This window comes from Musa acuminata, chromosome BXJ3-5, assembly GCF_036884655.1.
Source record: "Musa acuminata AAA Group cultivar baxijiao chromosome BXJ3-5, Cavendish_Baxijiao_AAA, whole genome shotgun sequence".
Lineage (NCBI taxonomy): Eukaryota > Viridiplantae > Streptophyta > Magnoliopsida > Zingiberales > Musaceae > Musa > Musa acuminata.
Window position 1 is genome coordinate 39,498,603 of NC_088353.1, and position 22,390 is coordinate 39,520,992.

The 22,390-nt window shown below is 38.5% G+C and overlaps 1 protein-coding gene and 1 pseudogene across 1 annotated transcript; both read left to right on the top strand.

The window, feature by feature from the left end:
• Positions 1-1,381: 1,381 nt before the first annotated feature.
• Positions 1,382-2,057, top strand: LOC135638421 (S-adenosylmethionine synthase-like; annotated as a pseudogene).
• A 3,921-nt stretch (positions 2,058-5,978) lies between these two features.
• Positions 5,979-22,017, top strand: LOC103985582 (cytochrome b-c1 complex subunit Rieske-4, mitochondrial). Its single transcript, XM_009403326.3, has 2 exons — positions 5,979-6,264; positions 21,167-22,017. The coding sequence occupies exons 1-2, from the start codon at positions 6,078-6,080 to the stop codon at positions 21,808-21,810; spliced, it is 831 nt and encodes a 276-aa protein (XP_009401601.2). The 5' UTR covers positions 5,979-6,077; the 3' UTR covers positions 21,811-22,017.
• Positions 22,018-22,390: the final 373 nt, after the last annotated feature.

Sequence of the window (22,390 nt, forward strand, 5' to 3'; positions counted from 1 at the left end):
ATGAATTGTTTGGACCTGAATTAGTTTATCAAATTGCTAGAATTGAATCCCTAATAATCGGGACAATTTGTGGGTTTGGAAGTATGAAATCAGGGGCTTAGCATCAACCAAATCTGCTTACGAGTCTCTTTTTTCTAACTGCTGGCTGGTCTGAAGATTATAGGGATGGTTGGCGAGTGCTTTGGTCTCTACCTCCATTACCTAGAGTTGCAAGGCTGTGCTGGAAACTTTTGCATGGACGACTTCCTACTACTCGGAGGTTGGCTCAGATGGGAATTGGAAACGAAGGACAATGTGTTTTGTGCAGCATGGCTACCAACACTTGCTCTTTCAATGTGAGTTTGCTATGAGGATTTGGCATCTTTGTCAGGAGAAATTATCTATGCAGTTTTCAACATTTTGAGGGTTAGAGGATGGAACGTGGCTCAAGGAGGGAAATTATAGTACTCAGGTTAACTGGTTGATCCTTAGAGCCATAATTGACTTTATTTTAAGAATTGATACTGTATGCGTTGTTTGTGCAGGTTGCAGAAGCATGATGGTTAGATCGAGTCTTCACAATGAAGTGTTGGCCATCCGAGAAGTGACGTTGGGACAGGGACATTCGAAAGGCCTTTTTATAAGAATTGATACTGTGTATGTTGTAGAAGCAGGATGGTTAGATCCAGGTTTCACAATGAAGCGTCGGCCATCCGAGGAGTGACATCGGAGGCACAGAAGAGGGACATTGAAAGCAATGTGAAAACCCTTGTTCAACTACTGAATGCAAAGGAAGTCCCTCCTCCATCAGGTATTGCTAATGTTAATTTAAATTTATTAATAATGAGTCAAGTTAAATTGATCAAGATCGATATATATCAGGTCATATACTAATTCAATCAACAAGAACAAGCTCAAGCTCAAGCTATTAGATTATGGATCAAACTTTTTCCACATCCACAAACTTGACTTTGGTTACCAATCTCATTTTGGTTAGTGTGACTTTGTCCACAACTACAGTTTGGTAGGTGGTACAACTAACTCTGTCCCATAATCACAAGCTTGACTTTTGTTACTAAGTTTATTTTGATTCAATTTATTCAATAATTCATGTCAATTTAATTTTTTTCAATTATTTTTTACACTCTTTTTTTTTTTTTTATCAACCTTGGGTCTAATATTAAGTTAAATATGTATTGGCAACGAGTCAAGTCAAATTAAATAAGGTTAATATATATCAAATCAGACACCAATTCAAAAGACACGAAGCTGGAAAATATTTTTCTTCTTTGATAAAACCATTTGTCAAGTTCTCTTGGAACCAGTGAGAGGGTAGTGGATATTAAGGTTCTACGACCTCTTCGCTTCATCTTCTTTAGTTTCGCTCTAAGATATAACTAAGATGGACGATACCTTCCTTTCCATCCCTAAATCTATCAATGAGTGTCACCCCAATAAACTATAATACCATATCTTAGATGCGATGATTGATGCATGCCTCAAGTAGAACCTTAACAACAAGGATGCCTGTGAGACCTGCACCAAGACCTAGTATGTTCATGGTCATTGGTGAGATTACCACCGACTGCAATATTGACTATGAGATGATTGTCGACGACACTTATCATGCTATCGAGTTTACATCTAAGAATGTAGGCCTTGATGTTGACCACTATGAGGTGCTTGTGAACATCGAGTAACAATCCCCTGACATGGTTTAGGGTGTTTATTGTCACTTCAAAAAGTGCCTTGAGGAGATTGGTGCTAGCGACTAGGAACACATGTTGGGCTGTGCAACTGATGAGACTCCTAAGTTGATGCCCCTTAGCTATATCCTTGCTACAAAGCTTGGTGCTTGCCTCACTTAGGTTCACATGAATCGAACTTATCCCTGAGGAGATTGGTGCTGGTGACTAAGGACACATGTTCGGCTATGCAACTAATGAGACTTCTAAGTTGATGCCCTTAGCCATGTCCTTGCTACAAAACTCGGTGCTTGCCTCACTAAGGTTCACATAAATGGAACTTATCCTTGGTTGTGGCCCGATGGCAAGACCAAAGTTACTATCGAGTACTAGGACGATCATGGTGCTGTGGTTCCTATCCTAGGACACACTATCCTTATCTCCACCGAACACGATGAGACTGTGATTAATAACGAGATTATTGTTGACTTGAAGGAGCATGTTATCAAGCCTATCATCTCGGAGCAATAATTGGATGAAAATACCATCTTACATACGAACCCCTTTGGTCATTTTGTTATCGGTGGATTTCATGATGATGCTGATCTTGTTGGCCGCAAGATCATTATTGACACTTATGGTGGCTGGGGAGCACATCAATGTAGTGACTTTTTAGGCAAAGATCTTACATATGAAGATAGTGTCTTTTCAGGCAAAGATCTTATCAAGGTCGATCGTAATGTTGCCTATATTGCCTGACAAGTAGCTAAGATCTTATCATTGTGGCTAATGAGCTTGCTCATGACTGCATCATCTAGGTTTAGCCACTATCTATATTTGTTGATACTTATGGAATAGGTAAGATCCCTGATGAGGAGATTTTGAAGGTTGTGAAGTAGAATTTTGATTTCAAACTTGGGATAATCTCCAACCTGACTTAAAGAGGGGTGAGGACACATATCTGATGATAGAAACTTATATATAGATATTTTGGTAGGAATAAGCCAAGCTTCTCCTGAGAGATAATCAAGCCCCTCAAGTGAGAGAAGCCACATATGTTGGTCATGATGCCCTAAAAGGTGATGTTGTTATTGCTCTTGTAGCCATAGCAAGACTATTATCGTTCATTCCCTTTTGTTTGGTTGGATGGTTTATTTTGTTTCTTTGTTATAATGGTATAAGTCATTGACAAATGGTTTGATGAAAGAAGAAAAGAATCTGTGTTAAAATATTTATCAATGGTAACCCCTTATAGTCCTAGTCCTGCTTCATCTCTTTTGGTCAGGCCTAAACTCACGGTAGTCAAGCACTAAGATCCATCGATCTCTTTTGGTCAAGCCCTTAAGCTCACTTGCATTAGTCAGACTCCAACCTCCACTAATCCCTTCTGGTCATGCACCATGCTCACTCATATCAGTCAGACTCTAAGCTCCATCGATCCCTTCTAGTCAAGCCTCAAGGTTACTTACTTGCATCAATCAAACTCCAACCTCCACCAATCCCTTTTGGTTATGCCCCAAGCTCACTTGCGTCAGTTATACTCCAAGCTTTACGGTCCCTTTTGATCAGGCAACCTACTAGACATCTTTCAGTCCACCCAAGTAATTCAGCTACACCTCACTTTTACCTGTGCTACCACTATAGTCAAATTTTAAATTACAAGTGAAGTCTATGCACTCGCTCTACATCTCCAATGATTTAGAGCTAACACATTGGTGGTCATTGGCAACCCCATACTTATGTACATTCGATCAGTAAGGGACAAGTTGTGTCTATCCCTGCTGCACAACTATGCATAGATCCTTTGAGTGTAATTGAACATTCAATCATTTCTAAGTTGACCCATGGGTGTTTGGAACTCTATAGGAGTTAACGAGTCTATTTTTATTCAATTAGCTTATTTGATCCCATCATTTGATAGTTGGTTCGCAATCAATCCTAGATTGGTGCCTCCAGCATTCTATCTCCCACTAACTTAGTTGTAATCTGTATATCGGATGATGACTAATTATTTTGTAGATAAGCATACTTTAGTTTTCCATTATAAGTAACAAGTAATAATCTTAGATATGTTATTATTCCAATATCATCAAGTGTAAAGTTAAGACATGAGGTAAAGCTACAAGGGGTTGTTAGTAGCTATATCCCCTATTAACTCAGATGTAGTCTATATATCAAATAATGACTAATCATGTTATAAGTATACTTTAGTTTATCATTGTAAATAATAGGTAATAACCTCATATATGTTAACCTTCCAGTATTAAGTTTGAAGCTAAGGCATGAAGCAATGTTCTAAGAGATTGTTGTCGCTATGCCTCCCTAAATCTTCGATGTAGTATGTATATTAGATGATTCATTTTTTAAATAAGTATACTCTTTTTTTTGCCGTTATAAATAATAAGTAAAAACCTCAAATATATTAACCTTCCAATATCGAGCTTGAAGTGAAGACATGAGACAGTGTTGTAAGGGATTATTGTCATTATGCCCCCTATAAACTTGGATGTAGACTGCATACTAGATGATGACTAATCATTTTATAAATAAGCATACTTTAGTTTGCTATTATAAATAATATGTAACAACCTCATATATGTAAATATTCTAATATTGAGTTTGAAGTGAAGAGATGAGGTTGGGTTGTAAAGGGTTGTTATCACTATGTCCATATTAGATAATGATCGATTATTTTTATGGATTAGTGTACTTTAGTTTATCATTATAAGTAATAAGTAATAATATCAAATATGTTAACCTTCTAATATGTATATACTAATTATTAACAATATAACTTTAAAAAATGATTGAGCCATACAAGAATAAGGAGATTATCAAAAAATATTCTTGTTTGATGAGAGATTAAAAAATTATTTTTATATTGATAAATATCGAGAGAGTCGAATGACATATTTTTGAGTTAAACTAATGCAAGCATGCTTAAATTTTTAATTATAGGTCAAATTTAATATATGTTACTAAATTTTCTCGATATTTATTCTTTTAGTTCTCTTTTCAAACTCTCTTGATACAAATATTTTCTAATAGCTAATATCTTATTTGGTGTTATATCTAATAGATTTCTTTGAGGAACTTATAATCTCTCATGTAAATAAGGGAGAAGAATATGTTGTGCACCGGAGGTTTTAATCTCCTCAAATAAAATAGAAAAGAAATATATAGAGGTGTCTTGAGTAATAAAGTTGAAGTTTCACTTTAAAAAAAGAGAACTTAAAAATTCCTTCCTCAAAAAGCCTAAAGTTAGACACCTTTTGCCCCGATAAATCAATCTAAAAATATTATAATATAATGTATGGGATGGTGTGATGTGATGTGTTCTAATTAACTAAAATACTTCATATCATGACTAAATATTCACAATTTTGTTAGTGATAGACTAAGCATATTGTCCTTGGCAAGAACAATAAAATGACCAGCGATGGCAATGGATCGAAATTTTTTGGACATATAATTTATTTGATTTCGAATCTATCTAAATAATCTGATATGTTTAAGAATAATTATCGAATGATTAATCAGATATAAACAACTTATCCCATCATAAAAAGTACATATTCACTATATTAATTTTCAAGTTTTGTCGTACCATACTGTATCGTTGTTTTCATCCGGGCTTGGTAGCGGTGTATCGGGATTGTACATCATGACGTACCGAACGGTATACCTTGATGTACCGAATAATTTTATACTTTTTCATATTGTAGCACTGCTACAGTGTAGTACCGTAGCACTGCTACAGTGTAGTACCGTAGCACTGCTACAGGTAGTACCGTAGCACTGTAACAATACCGGACGATCCGCATATCGATAACTTGTCGGACTGGTACATACTGGTACAGGTGGTACGCTTCGGTACAGACCTTGTTAATTTTTTGATAAACTTAAATCAAATTAAATTATTTGGTAACTGAATTTATGATAATTATAGATAGATAGCAAAATTGAAGACACCGACTTCGAACTTTTAGCTAATTACTTAAAAATTAACAAAATAATATGATATCTTATCCATAGCCATCCCCAAATGAGAGCTCCATGGTATCCTTTTTTTCTTCTTCTTCTTCTTCCACCTAGTATGCCTTCTCAAATTTTCACAAAGCATGACTTCATTAGAACATATGAACAAAGCAATTGTTTATTAACGTTTAACAATAAATATATTAGCAAATGGCTAATGATTGATTCATTCGTAACAAGTGTTTTTGGCTTATATCATTTTTCCCCGTTTTGCATGGGAATACCGGGATATAAGTTTATAACATTGTACCGGGATGCAATAATGTGAAGTTACGTCTTCGTCTCTCGTGCCAGCCGTTCCCCGTTCGACTTCCGTCTCTGCTTTTCGTGGCGGCGGGTTGAGACCTTGGAAATCATCACCTATTGGCAGAGAAGATGCTGAGGGTTGCCGGAAGAAGGCTCGCTGTCTGCTCATGGCGGCCGGCCCCCGCAGCCTCTGTTCTCTCTTCGCGGGATCCCGTCCGTGGCATCGGGGACTCGTCCGCTGCCGAAGATCCGACGACGGTCCTTGACCGACCTTCCCGATCTGTCTTTCAATCGCCTCTTCTTGGCGCCGTGAGAGGTCAGGGTTTCGTAACCTTCTCGTTTTGCACTTGAATATATTTGTCACCGAGTTGTATCATTGTTTGTAGATACTGATCTTGAGAAGAGAAAGTTGGGTTCTTTTGGTGATTTTATCGTTCTTCCTTCTTTTTGTAGTTTGGCTAATTCCTGCATCATTCATTAGAATCGGTAATTCTATGGTTGGCTTGTAAATAAATCCCGATCTGAGTGTTTATAATTCTATGTTCTGTGGTCTATGCGTGCTTAACCGCTCAGAAATATTTTACTACATTATGTAATAATTTCCATTTTCTTTGCTGATTATGAATGATGCCTGCGTACAGCATGAGAACATGCCATGCTTAGTGGACTAGGAACACTGATAAACTGGAAGAGGAGGTTTCACAAGAGGATAAATCCGGTGTGTATAAAAAAGAAACTGATAAAAGCATGCATTTTTGTATATTACTCGTATTTTAATATTTGTTAGGTGATATGGGTAGGCTTGTCTTTGGAGACAATATGGCTTTAATGGTTGAACCATGATAGGCCATGAAGATGTAGGCCGACTATTTTTTGCTGAGTTTATTTTGTAGTATCCAGTAACCATGGATTTACTAAATTTGTGGAATAATTGCATTCTTAACCAGCAAGTTTCCTGTTTAATATTTAAGCAATATTATTCAGCATTACAATGAATAATACATGAGGATATGCCTTTCAGCAGAGAAGGATTAGAAAGAGGAACCAGAAGGTTAGAAAGTTTATTTGATGTTGTTTCGTCCAACATAGTCTTTGATCCATCAAGTTGCAACCAAACAGAACGGTCTCCGCATCAAAATCCATGGCCAGTTTGCATTAGAATGCACTTTGGGATATTAGCACATTTTGGTGCCTAGCAGTTTTTAAATCATCGTTATATTCACATCAAATCAAATATATGATCTATACCTTCGAAGAAGATAATATTCTTGATTTGATTCGAGGGATAATCTTCCTTTCTTAATGATATATTGATTGATAGACTTTCATCTTTGTAAAGATGAATATTTAATATCTCCAATAAAAATTTGTAATCTTCAATCAATAATTTGATTTCTTTCAATTTTCCTGTATTTGTTTTCTTTTTCTTCGTCTTGAGTAGATGTTGCCATTTGGCAACTTATGATAAATGCACAAATATCTCAAAACAAATAAAATTTATTCAAATAACACAAACTAAATTCATTCTATACCATACGCTTCTGCTACGGTGGAACTCATCCTGAGTTCAAATGATTGGAGTATGGATCGGCCTTGATGATAGAACATCTTAGCTAAACCAATAACTGTGATACCAAATCTGATGCAGGACGAGAGCGACAGGATTTTTTTTTTGATAATAGAGGAACATAAAAGAGAGGAATAGAAGATAATAACTGAAAGATAATAGGAAAACAAATGGATAACTACTTGACTCGCTCTGGCTTTAGGAGAATTCTCCCAAGATGAAGGCCTCGCATCTCTACACGTCTTTTACGTGGACGATGGAATCATGACATTAGAAAATAAATGTAGCCTCGCACCACTCACACTCAAGGTGGGAAAAGAATTCATTTCATTGATCCATTTTTAATTGATGCATTACAATATTCTAGCCCCTTTCATAAGCTCAAGTCCAAAGATAAAAAGGGAACTTACAGAAATAAGGAAATTTACAATCACATCAAATCAAATATACGATCTGTTCCTTCCTTCGAAGAAGATAATATTTTTTGACTTGATTTGAGGGATAATCTTCCTTTCTTGAGATATTATTGATTGATAGACTTTCATCTTTGTAAAGATGTATATTTAAGATCTCTAATAAAAAATTATAAGTTTTCTAGTCCACTTATCGCAATAACTTTGATCTAATTTTACTCGGTTACGTTATTTGTTCTGTTTTATGGAGCCATAATTTCTTCAATTCACTATTTTTGTAGCTGCAAGCACAAGATAATAGGTAGACTAGTGATCATTCTTTTTCTTTTAATATCTAAGATACGTTGCTCAGACTTGGGCAAAGTGACACATGTATGTATGATATTTGTCTAGTGTGTGACATGCTCATGTGGTCGATGTGAATGACAAGGGTTCAAATTGAAGATAGTGTATGGGATACAGCAATAACAAGCTGTAGTTTCCAATTATTTGAGGTACAGGGAAATGACACGATTTAAAATGTTTTAGGATATATCTAAAACATAAATTTTAAGTGTGTTGAATCTCGGATTTTGATGATGAAATCAATTGTCATTTGTTATCTAATCTATGTGTTGAGATAAGTGTGCAGGATTAACTACGATAAGAGTAAGACAAGCAGCAGGTGTTGCGCTGGAGTCAAGATCAGGATCACGTTGGGAGTTCGAGAGTTCGACGGAAGTTCGGACGGTCGTCAGAGGTTCAGCGTGAACAGATCCGAGAAGTCCAGAAGCTTGCCAAGCGAAGCTCGTCGGAACTCGCCAAGTGGATCGTCGCAAGTCCAGGAGTATGCCGGATGTCCGCAGAAGGATCACCGAGGGTTATCGGTTGATCGACGGAAGTTGGCCGGAAACTCGCCGGAAGAAGCGATTGACGCATCGGAGCAAAGCTGCAGAAGTTGTCTTAGAGTTAATCGTAGTTAGCATGATGATTAAGCATAAAAATGAGAGGTGATCCCATTAGCTTAATCTTGGGGCAATTGGGCCCCTGAAAAGATTCAAAGTGGGCCGAATGGAGTGAACCATTCGGACCCTGATTGCACCAGGAGGTGCAACCGCCCCAGCCAGGAGGTGCAACCGCCTGGGCTGTGGGGTTGGGAGGTGCAACCGCCCCAGCCAGGAGGTGCAACCGCCAGGGCTGCGAGGCTGGGAGGTGCAACCGCCCCAGCCGAGAGGTGCAACCGCCCAGAGCTCAGTCTTCGAGCTAGACTGGGCGGTGCAACCTCCTCTGCCAAGAGGTAGCACCGCCAGAGCTCAAGTTTCGAGTTCTGCCAGGCGATGCAACCACCGAGCTCAGTCTTCGAGCTCTGGCAGAGAGGTGCATCAGCCTGAGCTCAGTCTCGAGCTCTGCTAGGTGATGCATTCACCGAGCTCAGTCTTCGAGCTCTGGCAGAGAGGTGCATCAGCCTGAGCTCAGCTTGGAGCTCTGCTAGGTGATGCAACCACCGAGCTCAGTTTCGAGCTCTGCCAGGTGATGCAATCACCAAGCTCAGTCTTCGAGCTCTGCCAGGTGATGCAACCATCGAGCTCAGTCTTCGAGCTCTGGCAGAGAGAAGCAATCGCCTGAGCTCAGTCTTCGAGCTCTGCCAGGCGGTGCCACCTCTCCAGTCAAGAGGTGCAACCGCCTGATCCCAGAATTCTGGGATTTGATCGATTTGATCGTTTTGAGCTCGAATTTTGAATTGGGTTGGGGCCTATAAATACCCCACCCATTCAGCACTGAAAAGAAACAGACCTACATCGAAATCTTGATCTTTTCTGTGATTCTAAGAAGCTCAAAAGTGTTGTAAAGCCTTTAAGTCTCCTCCTTCTGTTCTTCAAGTTTTCAGTTGTAAAGTGAGGAGAGAAAGGTCTGTAAAGGTTGTCTCCTGAGCCTGTCAAAAGGAGAGAAATTGTAAAAGGGAAGTTTGGCCTTCGCCCATTGAAGGAAGGCACCTAGTTGACGTCGGCAACCTCATCGGTGGAGGAAGCCAAAAGTGGAGTAGGTCAAGGCTGACCGAACCACTCTAAATCTCTGGTTTGCGTTTATTTTCGAGCACTTTATCATTACTGCAAACCTCCCTCATTACTACTGCTCTATGCGCTTTCACGAACAAGTTCCAAGTGTTGTTCTTCCGAATCTGCATTCAGACGTAAATTCGTATTTTCATACATTACAGTTTACGTTTACGTTTGATTCTGTAGAACTGTTTTTCGTGCTTTTACGAACGAGCTTCTTTGCAGTTTACACTTACACTTTAATCCTATTGATAACTGCAATCTGTCCTCTACGATTTTACGAACGATTTTCAGCATTTAGACGTAAAACTGCATTCAGACGTAAATCGGCTTTCCTCGCTCAATCATCAAATCTCAGTTCACATTTACATCTTGATTCCAACTGCATACTGCCTTCTGCAAGTATACAAACAAGTTTTTGAGTTTAGACGTAAATCTGCGTTTAGACGTAAAACTGTGTTTAGACGTAAATCTGCGTTTAGACGTAAATCTGCGTTTAGACGTAAATCTGCGTTTAGACGTAAAACAGCGTTTAGACGTAAATCTGAGTTTAGACGTAAATCTGCGTTTGGACGTAAATCTGCGTTTAGACGTAAATCTGAGTTTAGACGTAAACTGCGCTTAGACGCAAAACTACGCTTAGACGCAAACTGCACTTAGATACAAACTGAGAATTTGCTTTTGCATCATAACAGTTTTTGAACGAACGCAGCTTTTGGTTTTTAATCATTGTAAGATTTCCGCTGCACTAATTCACCCCCCCCCCCTCTTAGTGCTCTCGATCCTAACAATTGGTATCAGAGCAAGGTTAACTCTCTAAAGGATTAAAACCCAAGAGAGATGGCATACGCCGGAAACCAAGAGGGGCATTCGATTACACGTCCACCCATGTTCAGTGGAACGGACTACACTTACTGGAAGACCCGAATGAGGATCTTTCTTATTTCTATGGATTTTGAACTGTGGAACCTTGTTGAAAATGGATTTTCAAAATCTTCTCTTCCAATGATCGATTGGAACGATTTGGAGAAGAAGACTTTCGCTCTTAATGCAAAGGCTATGAATGCCTTATTTTGCGCACTTGATAAAAACGAGTTTAATCGTGTTTCAACTTGCGAAACTGCTTTTGATATTTGGCACACACTTGAAGTGACCCACGAGGGCACAAGTAGAGTGAAAGAGTCAAAAATCAATCTGTTGCTGCATTCTTTTGAACTTTTCCGAATGAAACCGAGTGAAACCATTGGCGACATGTTTACCCGTTTCACGGATGTCGTCAACGGTCTAAAAGGACTCGGAAAGAGCTTTTCGGATTTTGAGCTTGTTAATAAGATACTAAGATCCCTTCCTAAGAGTTGGGATCCTAAAGTCACCGCCATTCAAGAGGCAAAAGATCTGCGAAATTTCCCTCTTGAAGAACTAATCGGGTCATTAATGACCTACGAAATGACTTGCAAAGCTCATGAAGAGCAAGAAGACATCCTTCCAAAGAACATGAAGGATATGACACTTAAAACTTCTGAATGCCACTTGAGAGAAAACTCAAGTGATGAGGACTGTGATGATGACTTGGCACTTTTGACAAGAAAGTTTAAGAAATTCTTCAAAAGAAACAAGTTTAAAAACGATGTGAAAAATAAACTTGAACCTAAGAAGGACCAAGTGATCTGCTACGAATGTAAAAAGCCGGGACATTACAAAAGTGATTGTCCCCAAGTCAAGAAAAGAACAACAAAGAAGAAGGCGCTCCAAGCAACATGGGATGATTCGAGCGCATCTGAGGAAGAGGAATCCAACACCGAGCAAGTTGCTCATTACGCCTTTATGGCTATCGAAGAGGAGGTAACGGATTTATTAGATGCTGATTTATCTTTCGATGAATTATTAAATGCCTTCCATGATTTATTTGATGAATGCAAAGTTATAAATAGAAAATACAAGTTGCTAAAAAAGGTACATGATAATCTTACTTGTGAGTTTGATAAGTTAAAAGTCGAACATCATGATAGTTTAAATTCATGTATCAAATGTCATGATTTAGAAACTATACAAAAAGAAAACTTGCTACTTAAGGACACCTTGAAGAAATTCGAGGTTGGTAGCAAGTCATTAAACATGATCCTTACAAACAAGGGTCATGCTCCCAAAAGAAGTGGGATTGGATTTGTGAGGAATCCTCACCGAAATCCAACTACCTTTGTAAAAGGCCTCATCTTACATGTTCAACACCAAACCAAGTGCAACTTTTGTTGCAAATCTGGACACAAGACACATTGTTGTCCATTCAAGAAAATAAGTCCAAACAAATTAATTTGGGTTCCTAAAGGAACCATGATAAACTCTATGCAACATGATAGAAAATGTAGATCTATTTATGAGGCACCCAAAAGCAAATGGGTACCTAAACATCATTCCTTCTTGTAGAAAACTAAACAATCGCAAGCTAGGAGCAAGAAATGGTACCTTGATAGTGGATGCTCAAGGCATATGACCGGAGATCCATCTCAATTCTCTAAGCTCTCTAGCATAGACAAAGGATATGTCACCTTCGGAGACAACAACAAGGGTAAAATCATTGGCAAAGGAACCATAGGTAACAAATCCAACCTCTCTATTGAAGATGTTTTACTAGTTGATGGTCTAAAACATAACCTCTTGAGCATTAGTCAATTATGTGATAAAGGATATATTATAAGATTTGAATCTAATGCCTGCATCATTGAAAAACCACACAAAAATATATCTATGATTGCATTAAAACAAAACAACGTTTACACTATTGACATCAATGACTTATGTGATGAAATGTGCCTTGCCGTTATGAATGAGGATGCTTGGCTATGGCATAGAAGATTAGGTCATGCTAGCATGAAACTAATCAATCAAGTATCATCTAGAGAACTTGTAAGAGGAATTCCTCATATCAAGTTCATCAAAGATAATGTATGTGATGCTTGCCAATTAGGTAAGCAAATTAGGGGTAGCTTCAAAGCTAAGAATCAAATAAGCACCTCTAGGCCCTTACAATTGATCCATATGGACTTGTTCGGACCAATCTCTACATCAAGTCTAGGAGGTAGCAAATACGCCTTTGTCATTATTGATGACTACAGCAGATATACATGGACATACTTCTTAAAACAAAAAAATGAATGCTTTAGACATTTTACCAAGTTTTGTAAACTTGTTCAAAATGAGAAGGAATCTATGATTTCGTCAATTAGAAGTGATCACGGTGGAGAATTTCAAAACCATGACTTCCAAGAATTCTGTGAACTCAATGGATACAACCATAACTTCTCTACTCCAAGAAATCCTCAACAAAATGGGGTAGTAGAAAGAAAAAATCGAAATTTGCAAGAAATGGCAAGAACCATGTTGAATGAACATAGCCTACCCAAATATTTTTGGGCCGAAGCTGTAAACACTGCATGTTATATTTTAAATAGAGTCCTAGTAAGACCCTTACTCTCCAAAACTCCTTATGAGTTATGGAATAACAAAAAACCCAATGTCTCATATTTTAAAGTCTTTGGGTGTAAGTGTTTTATCTTGAATGAAAAGGATAACTTAGGAAAATTCGATGCTAAATCTGATGAAGGAATCTTTCTTGGTTATTCTTCGGTTTCTAAAGCTTTTCGCATCTTCAATAAAAGAACCTTAATTATTGAAGAATCCATCCATGTTGTTTTCAATAAGATTTCAGAAATTAAGAAAAATGATCTTGATGATGATGTTAATTTTGATTCCTTGAATTTAAACGAAACCCCGTCTCCAACTAGCAACTTGGTTGCATCCACTTCCAAAACATCCTTACCCAAGGATTGGAAGTATATAGATGCTCATCCTAAGGAGCTAATCCTAGGAGACACATCAAAGGGGGTTCAAACACGATCTTCTTTTAAAAACTTTTGTGCCAACGCCGCTTTTCTCTCCCAAATTGAACCCAAATGTGTTGATGAAGCCATGAAAGATGATTCATGGATTATCGCAATGCAAGATGAATTAAATCAATTTGAGAGAAATGAGGTGTGGACGCTTGTTCCTAGGCCAAATGACCATTTAGTAATTGGTACTAAATGGGTCTTTAGAAACAAGCAAGATGAAAATGGTATCGTGGTTAGAAACAAGGCTAGATTAGTGGCCAAAGGTTTCAACCAAGAAGAAGGTATCGATTACGAAGAAACCTTCGCACCTGTGGCTCGATTGGAAGCCATAAGGATGCTCCTTGCCTACGCTAGTTGCAATAATTTTAAGTTATTTCAAATGGATGTTAAAAGCGCTTTTCTAAATGGTTTCATTTCCGAAGAAGTTTATGTTGAACAACCTCCTGGATTTGAAAACAATGGCTACCCTAATCATGTGTTTAGATTAACTAAAGCTCTCTATGGTTTAAAACAAGCCCCAAGGGCTTGGTATGAGAGATTTAGCTCTTTTCTCATTGAAAATAATTTCATAAAAGGCAAGGTTGATACTACATTATTTATCAAGAATTTTGAAAATGATTTTCTCATTGTTCAGATTTATGTTGATGATATTATCTTTGGTTCTACAAATAAATCTCTTTGTGAATCCTTTGCGAAAACTATGAGTCATGAATTCGAAATGAGTCTAATGGGAGAGTTAACATTCTTCTTAGGCCTACAAATCAAACAACTAAGCAATGGCATCTTTATTAGTCAAACCAAATATGCTGTGTGTTTGCTAAAGAAGTTCAAAATGAATAATTCAAAAGCCATTGACACTCCTATGAGCACCTCCACTAAGTTAGAAATTGATGAGAATGGAGAAAGCTTCGATCAAAAAACCTATAGGGGTATGATAGGAAGTTTACTTTACCTCACTGCCACCAGACCAGACATCATGTTCAGTGTAGGACTTTGTGCTAGATTTCAATCAGACCCTAAGATATCTCATCTCAAAGCAGTCAAAAGAATACTCAGATATCTTAATGGAACTACCAATCTAGGACTATGGTACCCAAAATCAGAAAATTTTGAATTAACAGCTTATGCTGATGCGGACTTCGCTGGCTGTAAACTAGACAGAAAAAGCACATCAGGATCATGTCAATTTTTAGGACATGCCCTTGTATCCTGGTCATCTAAGAAACAAAACTCGGTTGCCCTATCAACAACCGAAGCTGAATACATTGCAGCAAGTGCATGCTGTGCACAAGTTGTATGGATGAAAAACACTTTAGAAGATTACAAAGTGAATCTTAAAGATATTCCCATTAAATGTGATAACACGAGTGCAATATGCTTAACTAAAAATCCTATACAACACTCAAGAACAAAACACATTGATATTAGACATCACTTTATACGTGATCATGTCACTAATCATGATGTAACCATAGAGTTTATTGATACCAAACATCAACTGGCTGATATCTTCACAAAACCCCTATGTGAAGAACAATTTGATTACATAAGAAGAGAATTAGGAATGTTGATGTGTCCGAATACTTAAAATTATCTTTCGGATGTTATTACTATTACATGCCTTGACAACGCTTGATCAAATAACATGTTGCAAATTATGTGACAAATATTTTTAACCAAATGCATGTAAGAAGTTCATTTTTCGATTTGTATGGGATGTTCCTGTACACTCTTATGAAAACTCTTCGAAAAATGACTTTCCTCCGTCAAGCAAACACAATAAAGAGATATATGTGTCATGACTTCTTTTATATGCTTGATAATGCTATCATGCCTTTTTGTTGATGACAAAGGGGGAGAAACATATGAATTGATAAATACTATGTCATAGCTGAACTGCCATAATCATGTCTATGTCATAGTTGCAAATGCTTGAGTGATGCTATAAACAATGCTATGCCATCCCTGCATCAAGAGATATGTGAACATGTGCTATAGTTTGCATCATATCTTAATTTGATATTCTATATTGTGAAGAAAATGCAAACTTGCTAGAAAATCTCAAATGTGTGCATCATGTAAAAAGTCCTTCGTAGCTTTATATGTTTACATGATGAACAGTTACGAACACTATCATACAAACTTGATGATGTATGTCATGCCTTGACATGATTTTTGAAGAGATACATCATGATGGGCATCATGATGGAAGCATTGATAAGTTTAACTGATCTAACTTATCAATACGTCACTTGAATTCTTCGGTCTTGAATTCAAGGTTGACTTATCTCAACTATGGCATTTAGATAGGGGGAGTTAAGGACAACTCCTTTATCAATTGATTGTCATCATCAAAAAGGGGGAGATTGTTGAATCTCGGATTTTGATGATGAAGTCAATTGTCATTTGTTATCTAATCTATGTGTTGAGATAAGTGTGCAGGATTAACTACGATAAGAGTAAGACAAGCAGCAGGTGTTGCGTCGGAGTCAAGATCAGGATCACGTTGGGAGTTCGAGAGTTCGACGGAAGTTCGGACGGTCGTCGGAGGTTCAGCGTGAACAGATCCGAGAAGTCCAGAAGCTTGCCAAGCGAAGCTCGTCGGAACTCGCCAAGTGGATCGTCGCAAGTCCAGGAGTATGCCGGATGTCCGCAGAAGGATCACCGAGGGTTATCGGTTGATCGACGGAAGTTGGCCGGAAACTCGCCGGAAGAAGCGATTGACGCATCGGAGCAAAGCTGCAGAAGTTGTCTTAGAGTTAATCGTAGTTAGCATGATGATTAAGCATGAAAATGGGAGGTGATCCCATTAGCTTAATCTTGGGGCAATTGGGCCCCTGAAAAGATTCAAAGTGGGCCGAATGGAGTGAACCATTCGGACCCTGATTGCACCAGGAGGTGCAACCGCCCCAGCCAGGAGGTGCAACCGCCTGGGCTGTGGGGTTGGGAGGTGCAACCGCCCCAGCCAGGAGGTGCAACCGCCAGGGCTGCGAGGCTGGGAGGTGCAACCGCCCCAGCCGAGAGGTGCAACCACCCAGAGCTCAGTCTTCGAGCTAGACTGGGCGGTGCAACCTCCTCTGCCAAGAGGTAGCACCGCCAGAGCTCAAGTTTCGAGCTCTGCCAGGCGATGCAACCACCGAGCTCAGTCTTCGAGCTCTGGCAGAGAGGTGCATCAGCCTGAGCTCAGTCTCGAGCTCTGCTAGGTGATGCATTCACCGAGCTCAGTCTTCGAGCTCTGGCAGAGAGGTGCATCAGCCTGAGCTCAGCTTGGAGCTCTGCCAGGTGATGCAACCACCGAGCTCAGTTTCGAGCTCTGCCAGGTGATGCAATCACCAAGCTCAGTCTTCGAGCTCTGCCAGGTGATGCAACCATCGAGCTCAGTCTTCGAGCTCTGGCAGAGAGAAGCAATCACCTGAGCTCAGTCTTCGAGCTCTGCCAGGTGGTGCCACCTCTCCAGTCAAGAGGTGCAACCGCCTGATCCCAGAATTCTGGGATTTGATCGATTTGATCGTTTTGAGCTCGAATTTTGAATTGGGTTGGGGCCTATAAATACCCCACCCATTCAGCACTGAAAAGAAACAGACCTACATCGAAATCTTGATCTTTTCTGTGATTCTAAGAAGCTCAAAAGTGTTGTAAAGCCTTTAAGTCTCCTCCTTCTGTTCTTCAAGTTTTCAGTTGTAAAGTGAGGAGAGAAAGGTCTGTAAAGGTTGTCTCCTGAGCCTGTCAAAAGGAGAGAAATTGTAAAAGGGAAGTTTGGCCTTCGCCCATTGAAGGAAGGCACCTAGTTGACGTCGGCAACCTCATCGGTGGAGGAAGCCAAAAGTGGAGTAGGTCAAGGCTGACCGAACCACTCTAAATCTCTGGTTTGCGTTTATTTTCGAGCACTTTATCATTACTGCAAACCTCCCTCATTACTACTGCTCTCTGCGCTTTCACGAACAAGTTCCAAGTGTTGTTCTTCCGAATCTGCATTCAGACGTAAATTCGTATTTTCATACATTACAGTTTACGTTTACGTTTGATTCTGCAGAACTGTTTTTCGTGCTTTTACGAACGAGCTTCTTTGCAGTTTACACTTACACTTTAATCCTATTGATAACTGCAATCTGTCCTCTACGATTTTACGAACGATTTTCAGCATTTAGACGTAAAACTGCATTCAGACGTAAATCGGCTTTCCTCGCTCAATCATCAGATCTCAGTTCACATTTACATCTTGATTCCAACTGCATACTGCCTTCTGCAAGTATACAAACAAGTTTTTGAGTTTAGACGTAAATCTGCGTTTAGACGTAAAACTGCGTTTAGACGTAAATCTGCGTTTAGACGTAAATCTGCGTTTAGACGTAAAACAGCGTTTAGACGTAAATCTGAGTTTAGACGTAAATCTGCGTTTGGACGTAAATCTGAGTTTAGACGTAAATCTGAGTTTAGACGTAAACTGCGCTTAGACGCAAAACTACGCTTAGACGCAATCTGCGCTTAGACGCAAACTGCACTTAGATACAAACTGAGAATTTGCTTTTGCATCATAACAGTTTTTGAACGAACGCAGCTTTTGGTTTTTAATCATTGTAAGATTTCCGCTGCACTAATTCACCCCCCCCCTCTCTTAGTGCTCTCGATCCTAACAAAGTGATCATTTGTAGGTTATATAACTTTTATTTTTTAAATTAATTTATATTATTTTGAAATTTATTCAAATATTTCATTCTTCTTTTTTCTTTTTAGTTACTTTTCTTATCCTGTTATTTTCCTATCTTCTATCGTTTTTATCCTTGCTTCATCTCCTTTATTTTGTTCTTCTCTTCTTACTCTGTAGGATTTCTAATAGTTCAGAACTAGTGTTGTTGGGGATCCATGTCTCTTCCAATTGGAGAATAGTTAAATCCAATCTGGGAGATATTTCATCTTTCCTTTTGGTAGAGATGTCTCTTGGCTTGCTTTCTTAACTTTTTCATGGTCTTGGTGGCTATAGAAGCAGCTTTTGTAATAACAACTTAGCGATGGTAGGGGTTTGTGATAATGGGCCAAGAATTGTAGCGAACCAGCATGTGGATTGTGGACCACTCAATTTTGGGGCGTCCTCGTGTGATATAGGACTTACCATCTGTTGCCTCCCCTCCTCTCCTCTGGTGCCTCATCATCATCTGTTCGTCTCCTCTTCTATTTTTGTCGCCTTTGTATCGTGGTACGTCCTATTGCATTGTGTGTCGATATGACAATGGATCAGACCTGCACAGGTCCAGTTATGAACCAACATGAGTCTGGTGACCAAAATTGAGTTTCTTGGATGGGACAACAACAAAAGTGCAGGTGTTGAGTTATAGCAACATGGGTACAGTGAGGTGAAATACCGAGTTCAATGACCATGGTCCCTAAGTAACACATTTGGAATGCTTTAAGTGGATTATATGATTCCATAATTTAAAAAAATGAAACTTGATATGCAATCTTGTATGTTTGAGTTCATTAAGATTACATTACTGTTTAGTGGTAGAGGCTTTTGGATTTCCTTATCTCTGTCTTTTTAGGATTCTAAATTGTTTTTCTTTTGTTAGGAATTTTAGATTTGTTGGCTTAGTCAATCTTTCATGTTGTGAAGCATAAACCTTCTAATCTATGTTGTATCAGAGGGGTCCAAATTTTACTGCATGATGAGCTTGGGATCGAATTTCATGGTATACCAGGCATGCGGACCATGTACCATCCTGTTGGTCTTGGCTACATTTTTCAAAATAAACTCATATTTTGGTTTTTTTTTAAGCTACAGATAACAACTGATACTGTGTTGACCAGTATATATTGATTCAAAAAGTTCTGAAACTGTTATTGGTTCAAGGTTCTAAATTATGCTGGGGATTAGTATGTATGATGTTTATCTAGTTAGATTTGAGCAAATCTTTGCAAGTTTATGCACGGAGAAAACTACACTATAGGCTAGGGCTAGGCAACTAAATTTGCCGATGTCGATTGAAAAGAGTCAAATAAAAAGCCAGTTGACAGTCTCTTTCGATCTAATATTAAGATATGATGCAACAGTTGTTGACTTTAATCCATCAAAAGTGAGAATAGTAAGATATGGAAAAGAATTGAATCCTACTAAATTGCTTTCTGAATGCAGATAATGATAGTTTCAGTACGTTTTGCTTGCTGAGGATTTCAGAATTGGAAGTAGCTATAGCTTGAAAATGGGCAACTTCTGAGTCTTGGTTTAGACGATCTAAATTTAGCATGACATGACAATGTCTTGGTGGTTTAATTTAGGTTGTCAAGCTACCTGTTTAGCACCTCTTTGGCTTGTAATTAATGCTTCCCAGTATGAAATGCAAGTTATTGGAATTTGGTCTTTATCTCGAGCAAGCCAAATGGGGACTTCTCTCAGTTTCTCTAGTTAATTCGATTATGGAAGTTGTAAATTTAGGAGTTCCAATGAAAATAAAATATCAGGGAGAGATAGAAAGAGATGAGTAAAAAGAAACTACAAGCATGTCGATGGTAATTGGAATCTGACATTGTGTCTATGGTTGGAAATGGAGTTTAAGCTACTGAAGTTCAAAAAAAGGGAGTGCAGTTTACTTTTTCCTGAACACCATGCTAATCCATTGAAATAATTCTGTTTCTTCAAGAAATGTAAGATCATCTGCATCAAGGCTTTAATATACTAAAACTAAGAACAATTGTTTGTTTGATTTGTGACGTATAGATTTAACATATGTGTTGCTGACTTGTATTTCTAATGGTCATCTGCTAATTAAAATGAAAAAGGAGGAAGTGAGACAAGTTGAAAATCTGTCCCCTAAAATCTTGAAATTCCAGCTATTGAGAATTTATTTGTAGGAAGATTTCTTTATTAGAATAGGTGAAGTTAGAGACATAAAAGATGACTAGCACAACGAGAGGTGCTTATTTCTTACGTAAAATATTACTAGTGAGAGGACTGCAATCATCCAATTTTCTAATATGCCACCAATAGCATGCTGCTGTACCTGATAGAGTGGACATGCAAGTGACATTTAATGCATATCTTGCACCTAGTTTGTGGTTTTTTTTTTTATATATAAAACATGTTCTAATAAATGCATATTAAGGAAACTTTTAGTATGCAGTAGTTTTTACTTCTTAGAAGTGCTTGTAATGAGAATTTTGCTTTATTAGTGTTTGTTCTGTGGATTGTAACTATTATTATAAATTTTTTATTTTCATAATAGATCATCGATGTATGGTATCTTAAATAATTGTTAATGATCCAAAAGTTCTGCTTTCCTTCATTTTGTGTTGCTTAATTTGTGTCGCTCTTAAAAAATTATAGGGTATGTTTCTGAAATCATTGTCCCTAGACACCAGGATTTGGGTTTAGCTGATCTTCCAGCAACAGTGGCTGCTGTGAAGAATCCATCCTCAAGGATCACCTATGATGAACACAATCATGAGCGTTACCCCCCAGGCGATCCAAGCAAGCGAGCATTTGCATACTTTGTTTTGACAGGTGGAAGATTTGTTTATGCTTCTTTGCTTCGACTCCTGATTCTGAAGTTTGTGTTAAGCATGTCTGCTAGCAAAGATGTCCTTGCACTGGCTTCATTGGAGGTTGATCTCTCCAACATAGAACCAGGGTCCACAGTGACTGTAAAGTGGCGTGGGAAGCCAGTTTTCGTAAGGCGCCGAACAGCGGATGATATCAAGCTGGCAAACAGTGTTGATGTTTCATCTCTTCGTGATCCCCAGGTGGATTCAGACAGGGTGAAGAACCCCGAGTGGCTTGTTGTAGTTGGTGTTTGCACCCATCTGGGCTGCATCCCTTTACCAAATGCTGGAGATTTTGGTGGCTGGTTCTGCCCCTGCCATGGTTCACATTATGATGTTTCTGGTAGGATCCGCAAGGGTCCAGCTCCATTTAACCTGGAGGTGCCCCAGTATAGCTTCTTGGAGGAAAACAAGTTGCTTATTGGCTGAATCGGCAAAACTTCTTTCCTTTATTGTCATGTGACATGGATCTTTTTTGTTGGCCAGTCTGTCTGGCATTTGAATATGAATAACTCCAATTTGCCTTGGAGGACCAGATAGTTTTGAAGCTGTAGTATGTGCATTATAGTGCGGCACAGTAGAGTTCCGAACGATATTTATTGTACTTATTGAATTAAATTATGTCAACTTTATTTAGATCCCTGCAAAATTTTTTGAGCTACTGTATCGTATTCCCTTGCCCCATGATGCTGTGTGGTTGTGACCAGTTGTTCAGCCTAACTGCTTGTTTCCATGTGCTCTCTCATCGGTATTCAGGTCCCTCGTCCTTGTTAGTTGAATTTGCTATTAGAAACATACAATGCAGAAACATTAATATCTTTCAAAAATATTACACGTGTATTATTTTTTAGGTATCATTCTAATTTAGGTATCTTCTAAATGTAGCGTCTATATCATTGGTATCATTCAAAAGGATATAGACGCTACATTTAGATTTAGAGGGATAAATATGCTATAGATATATCAAACCCCTATACACCAAGAAAAAGAAAGGCGGTAGAGGGTTCGT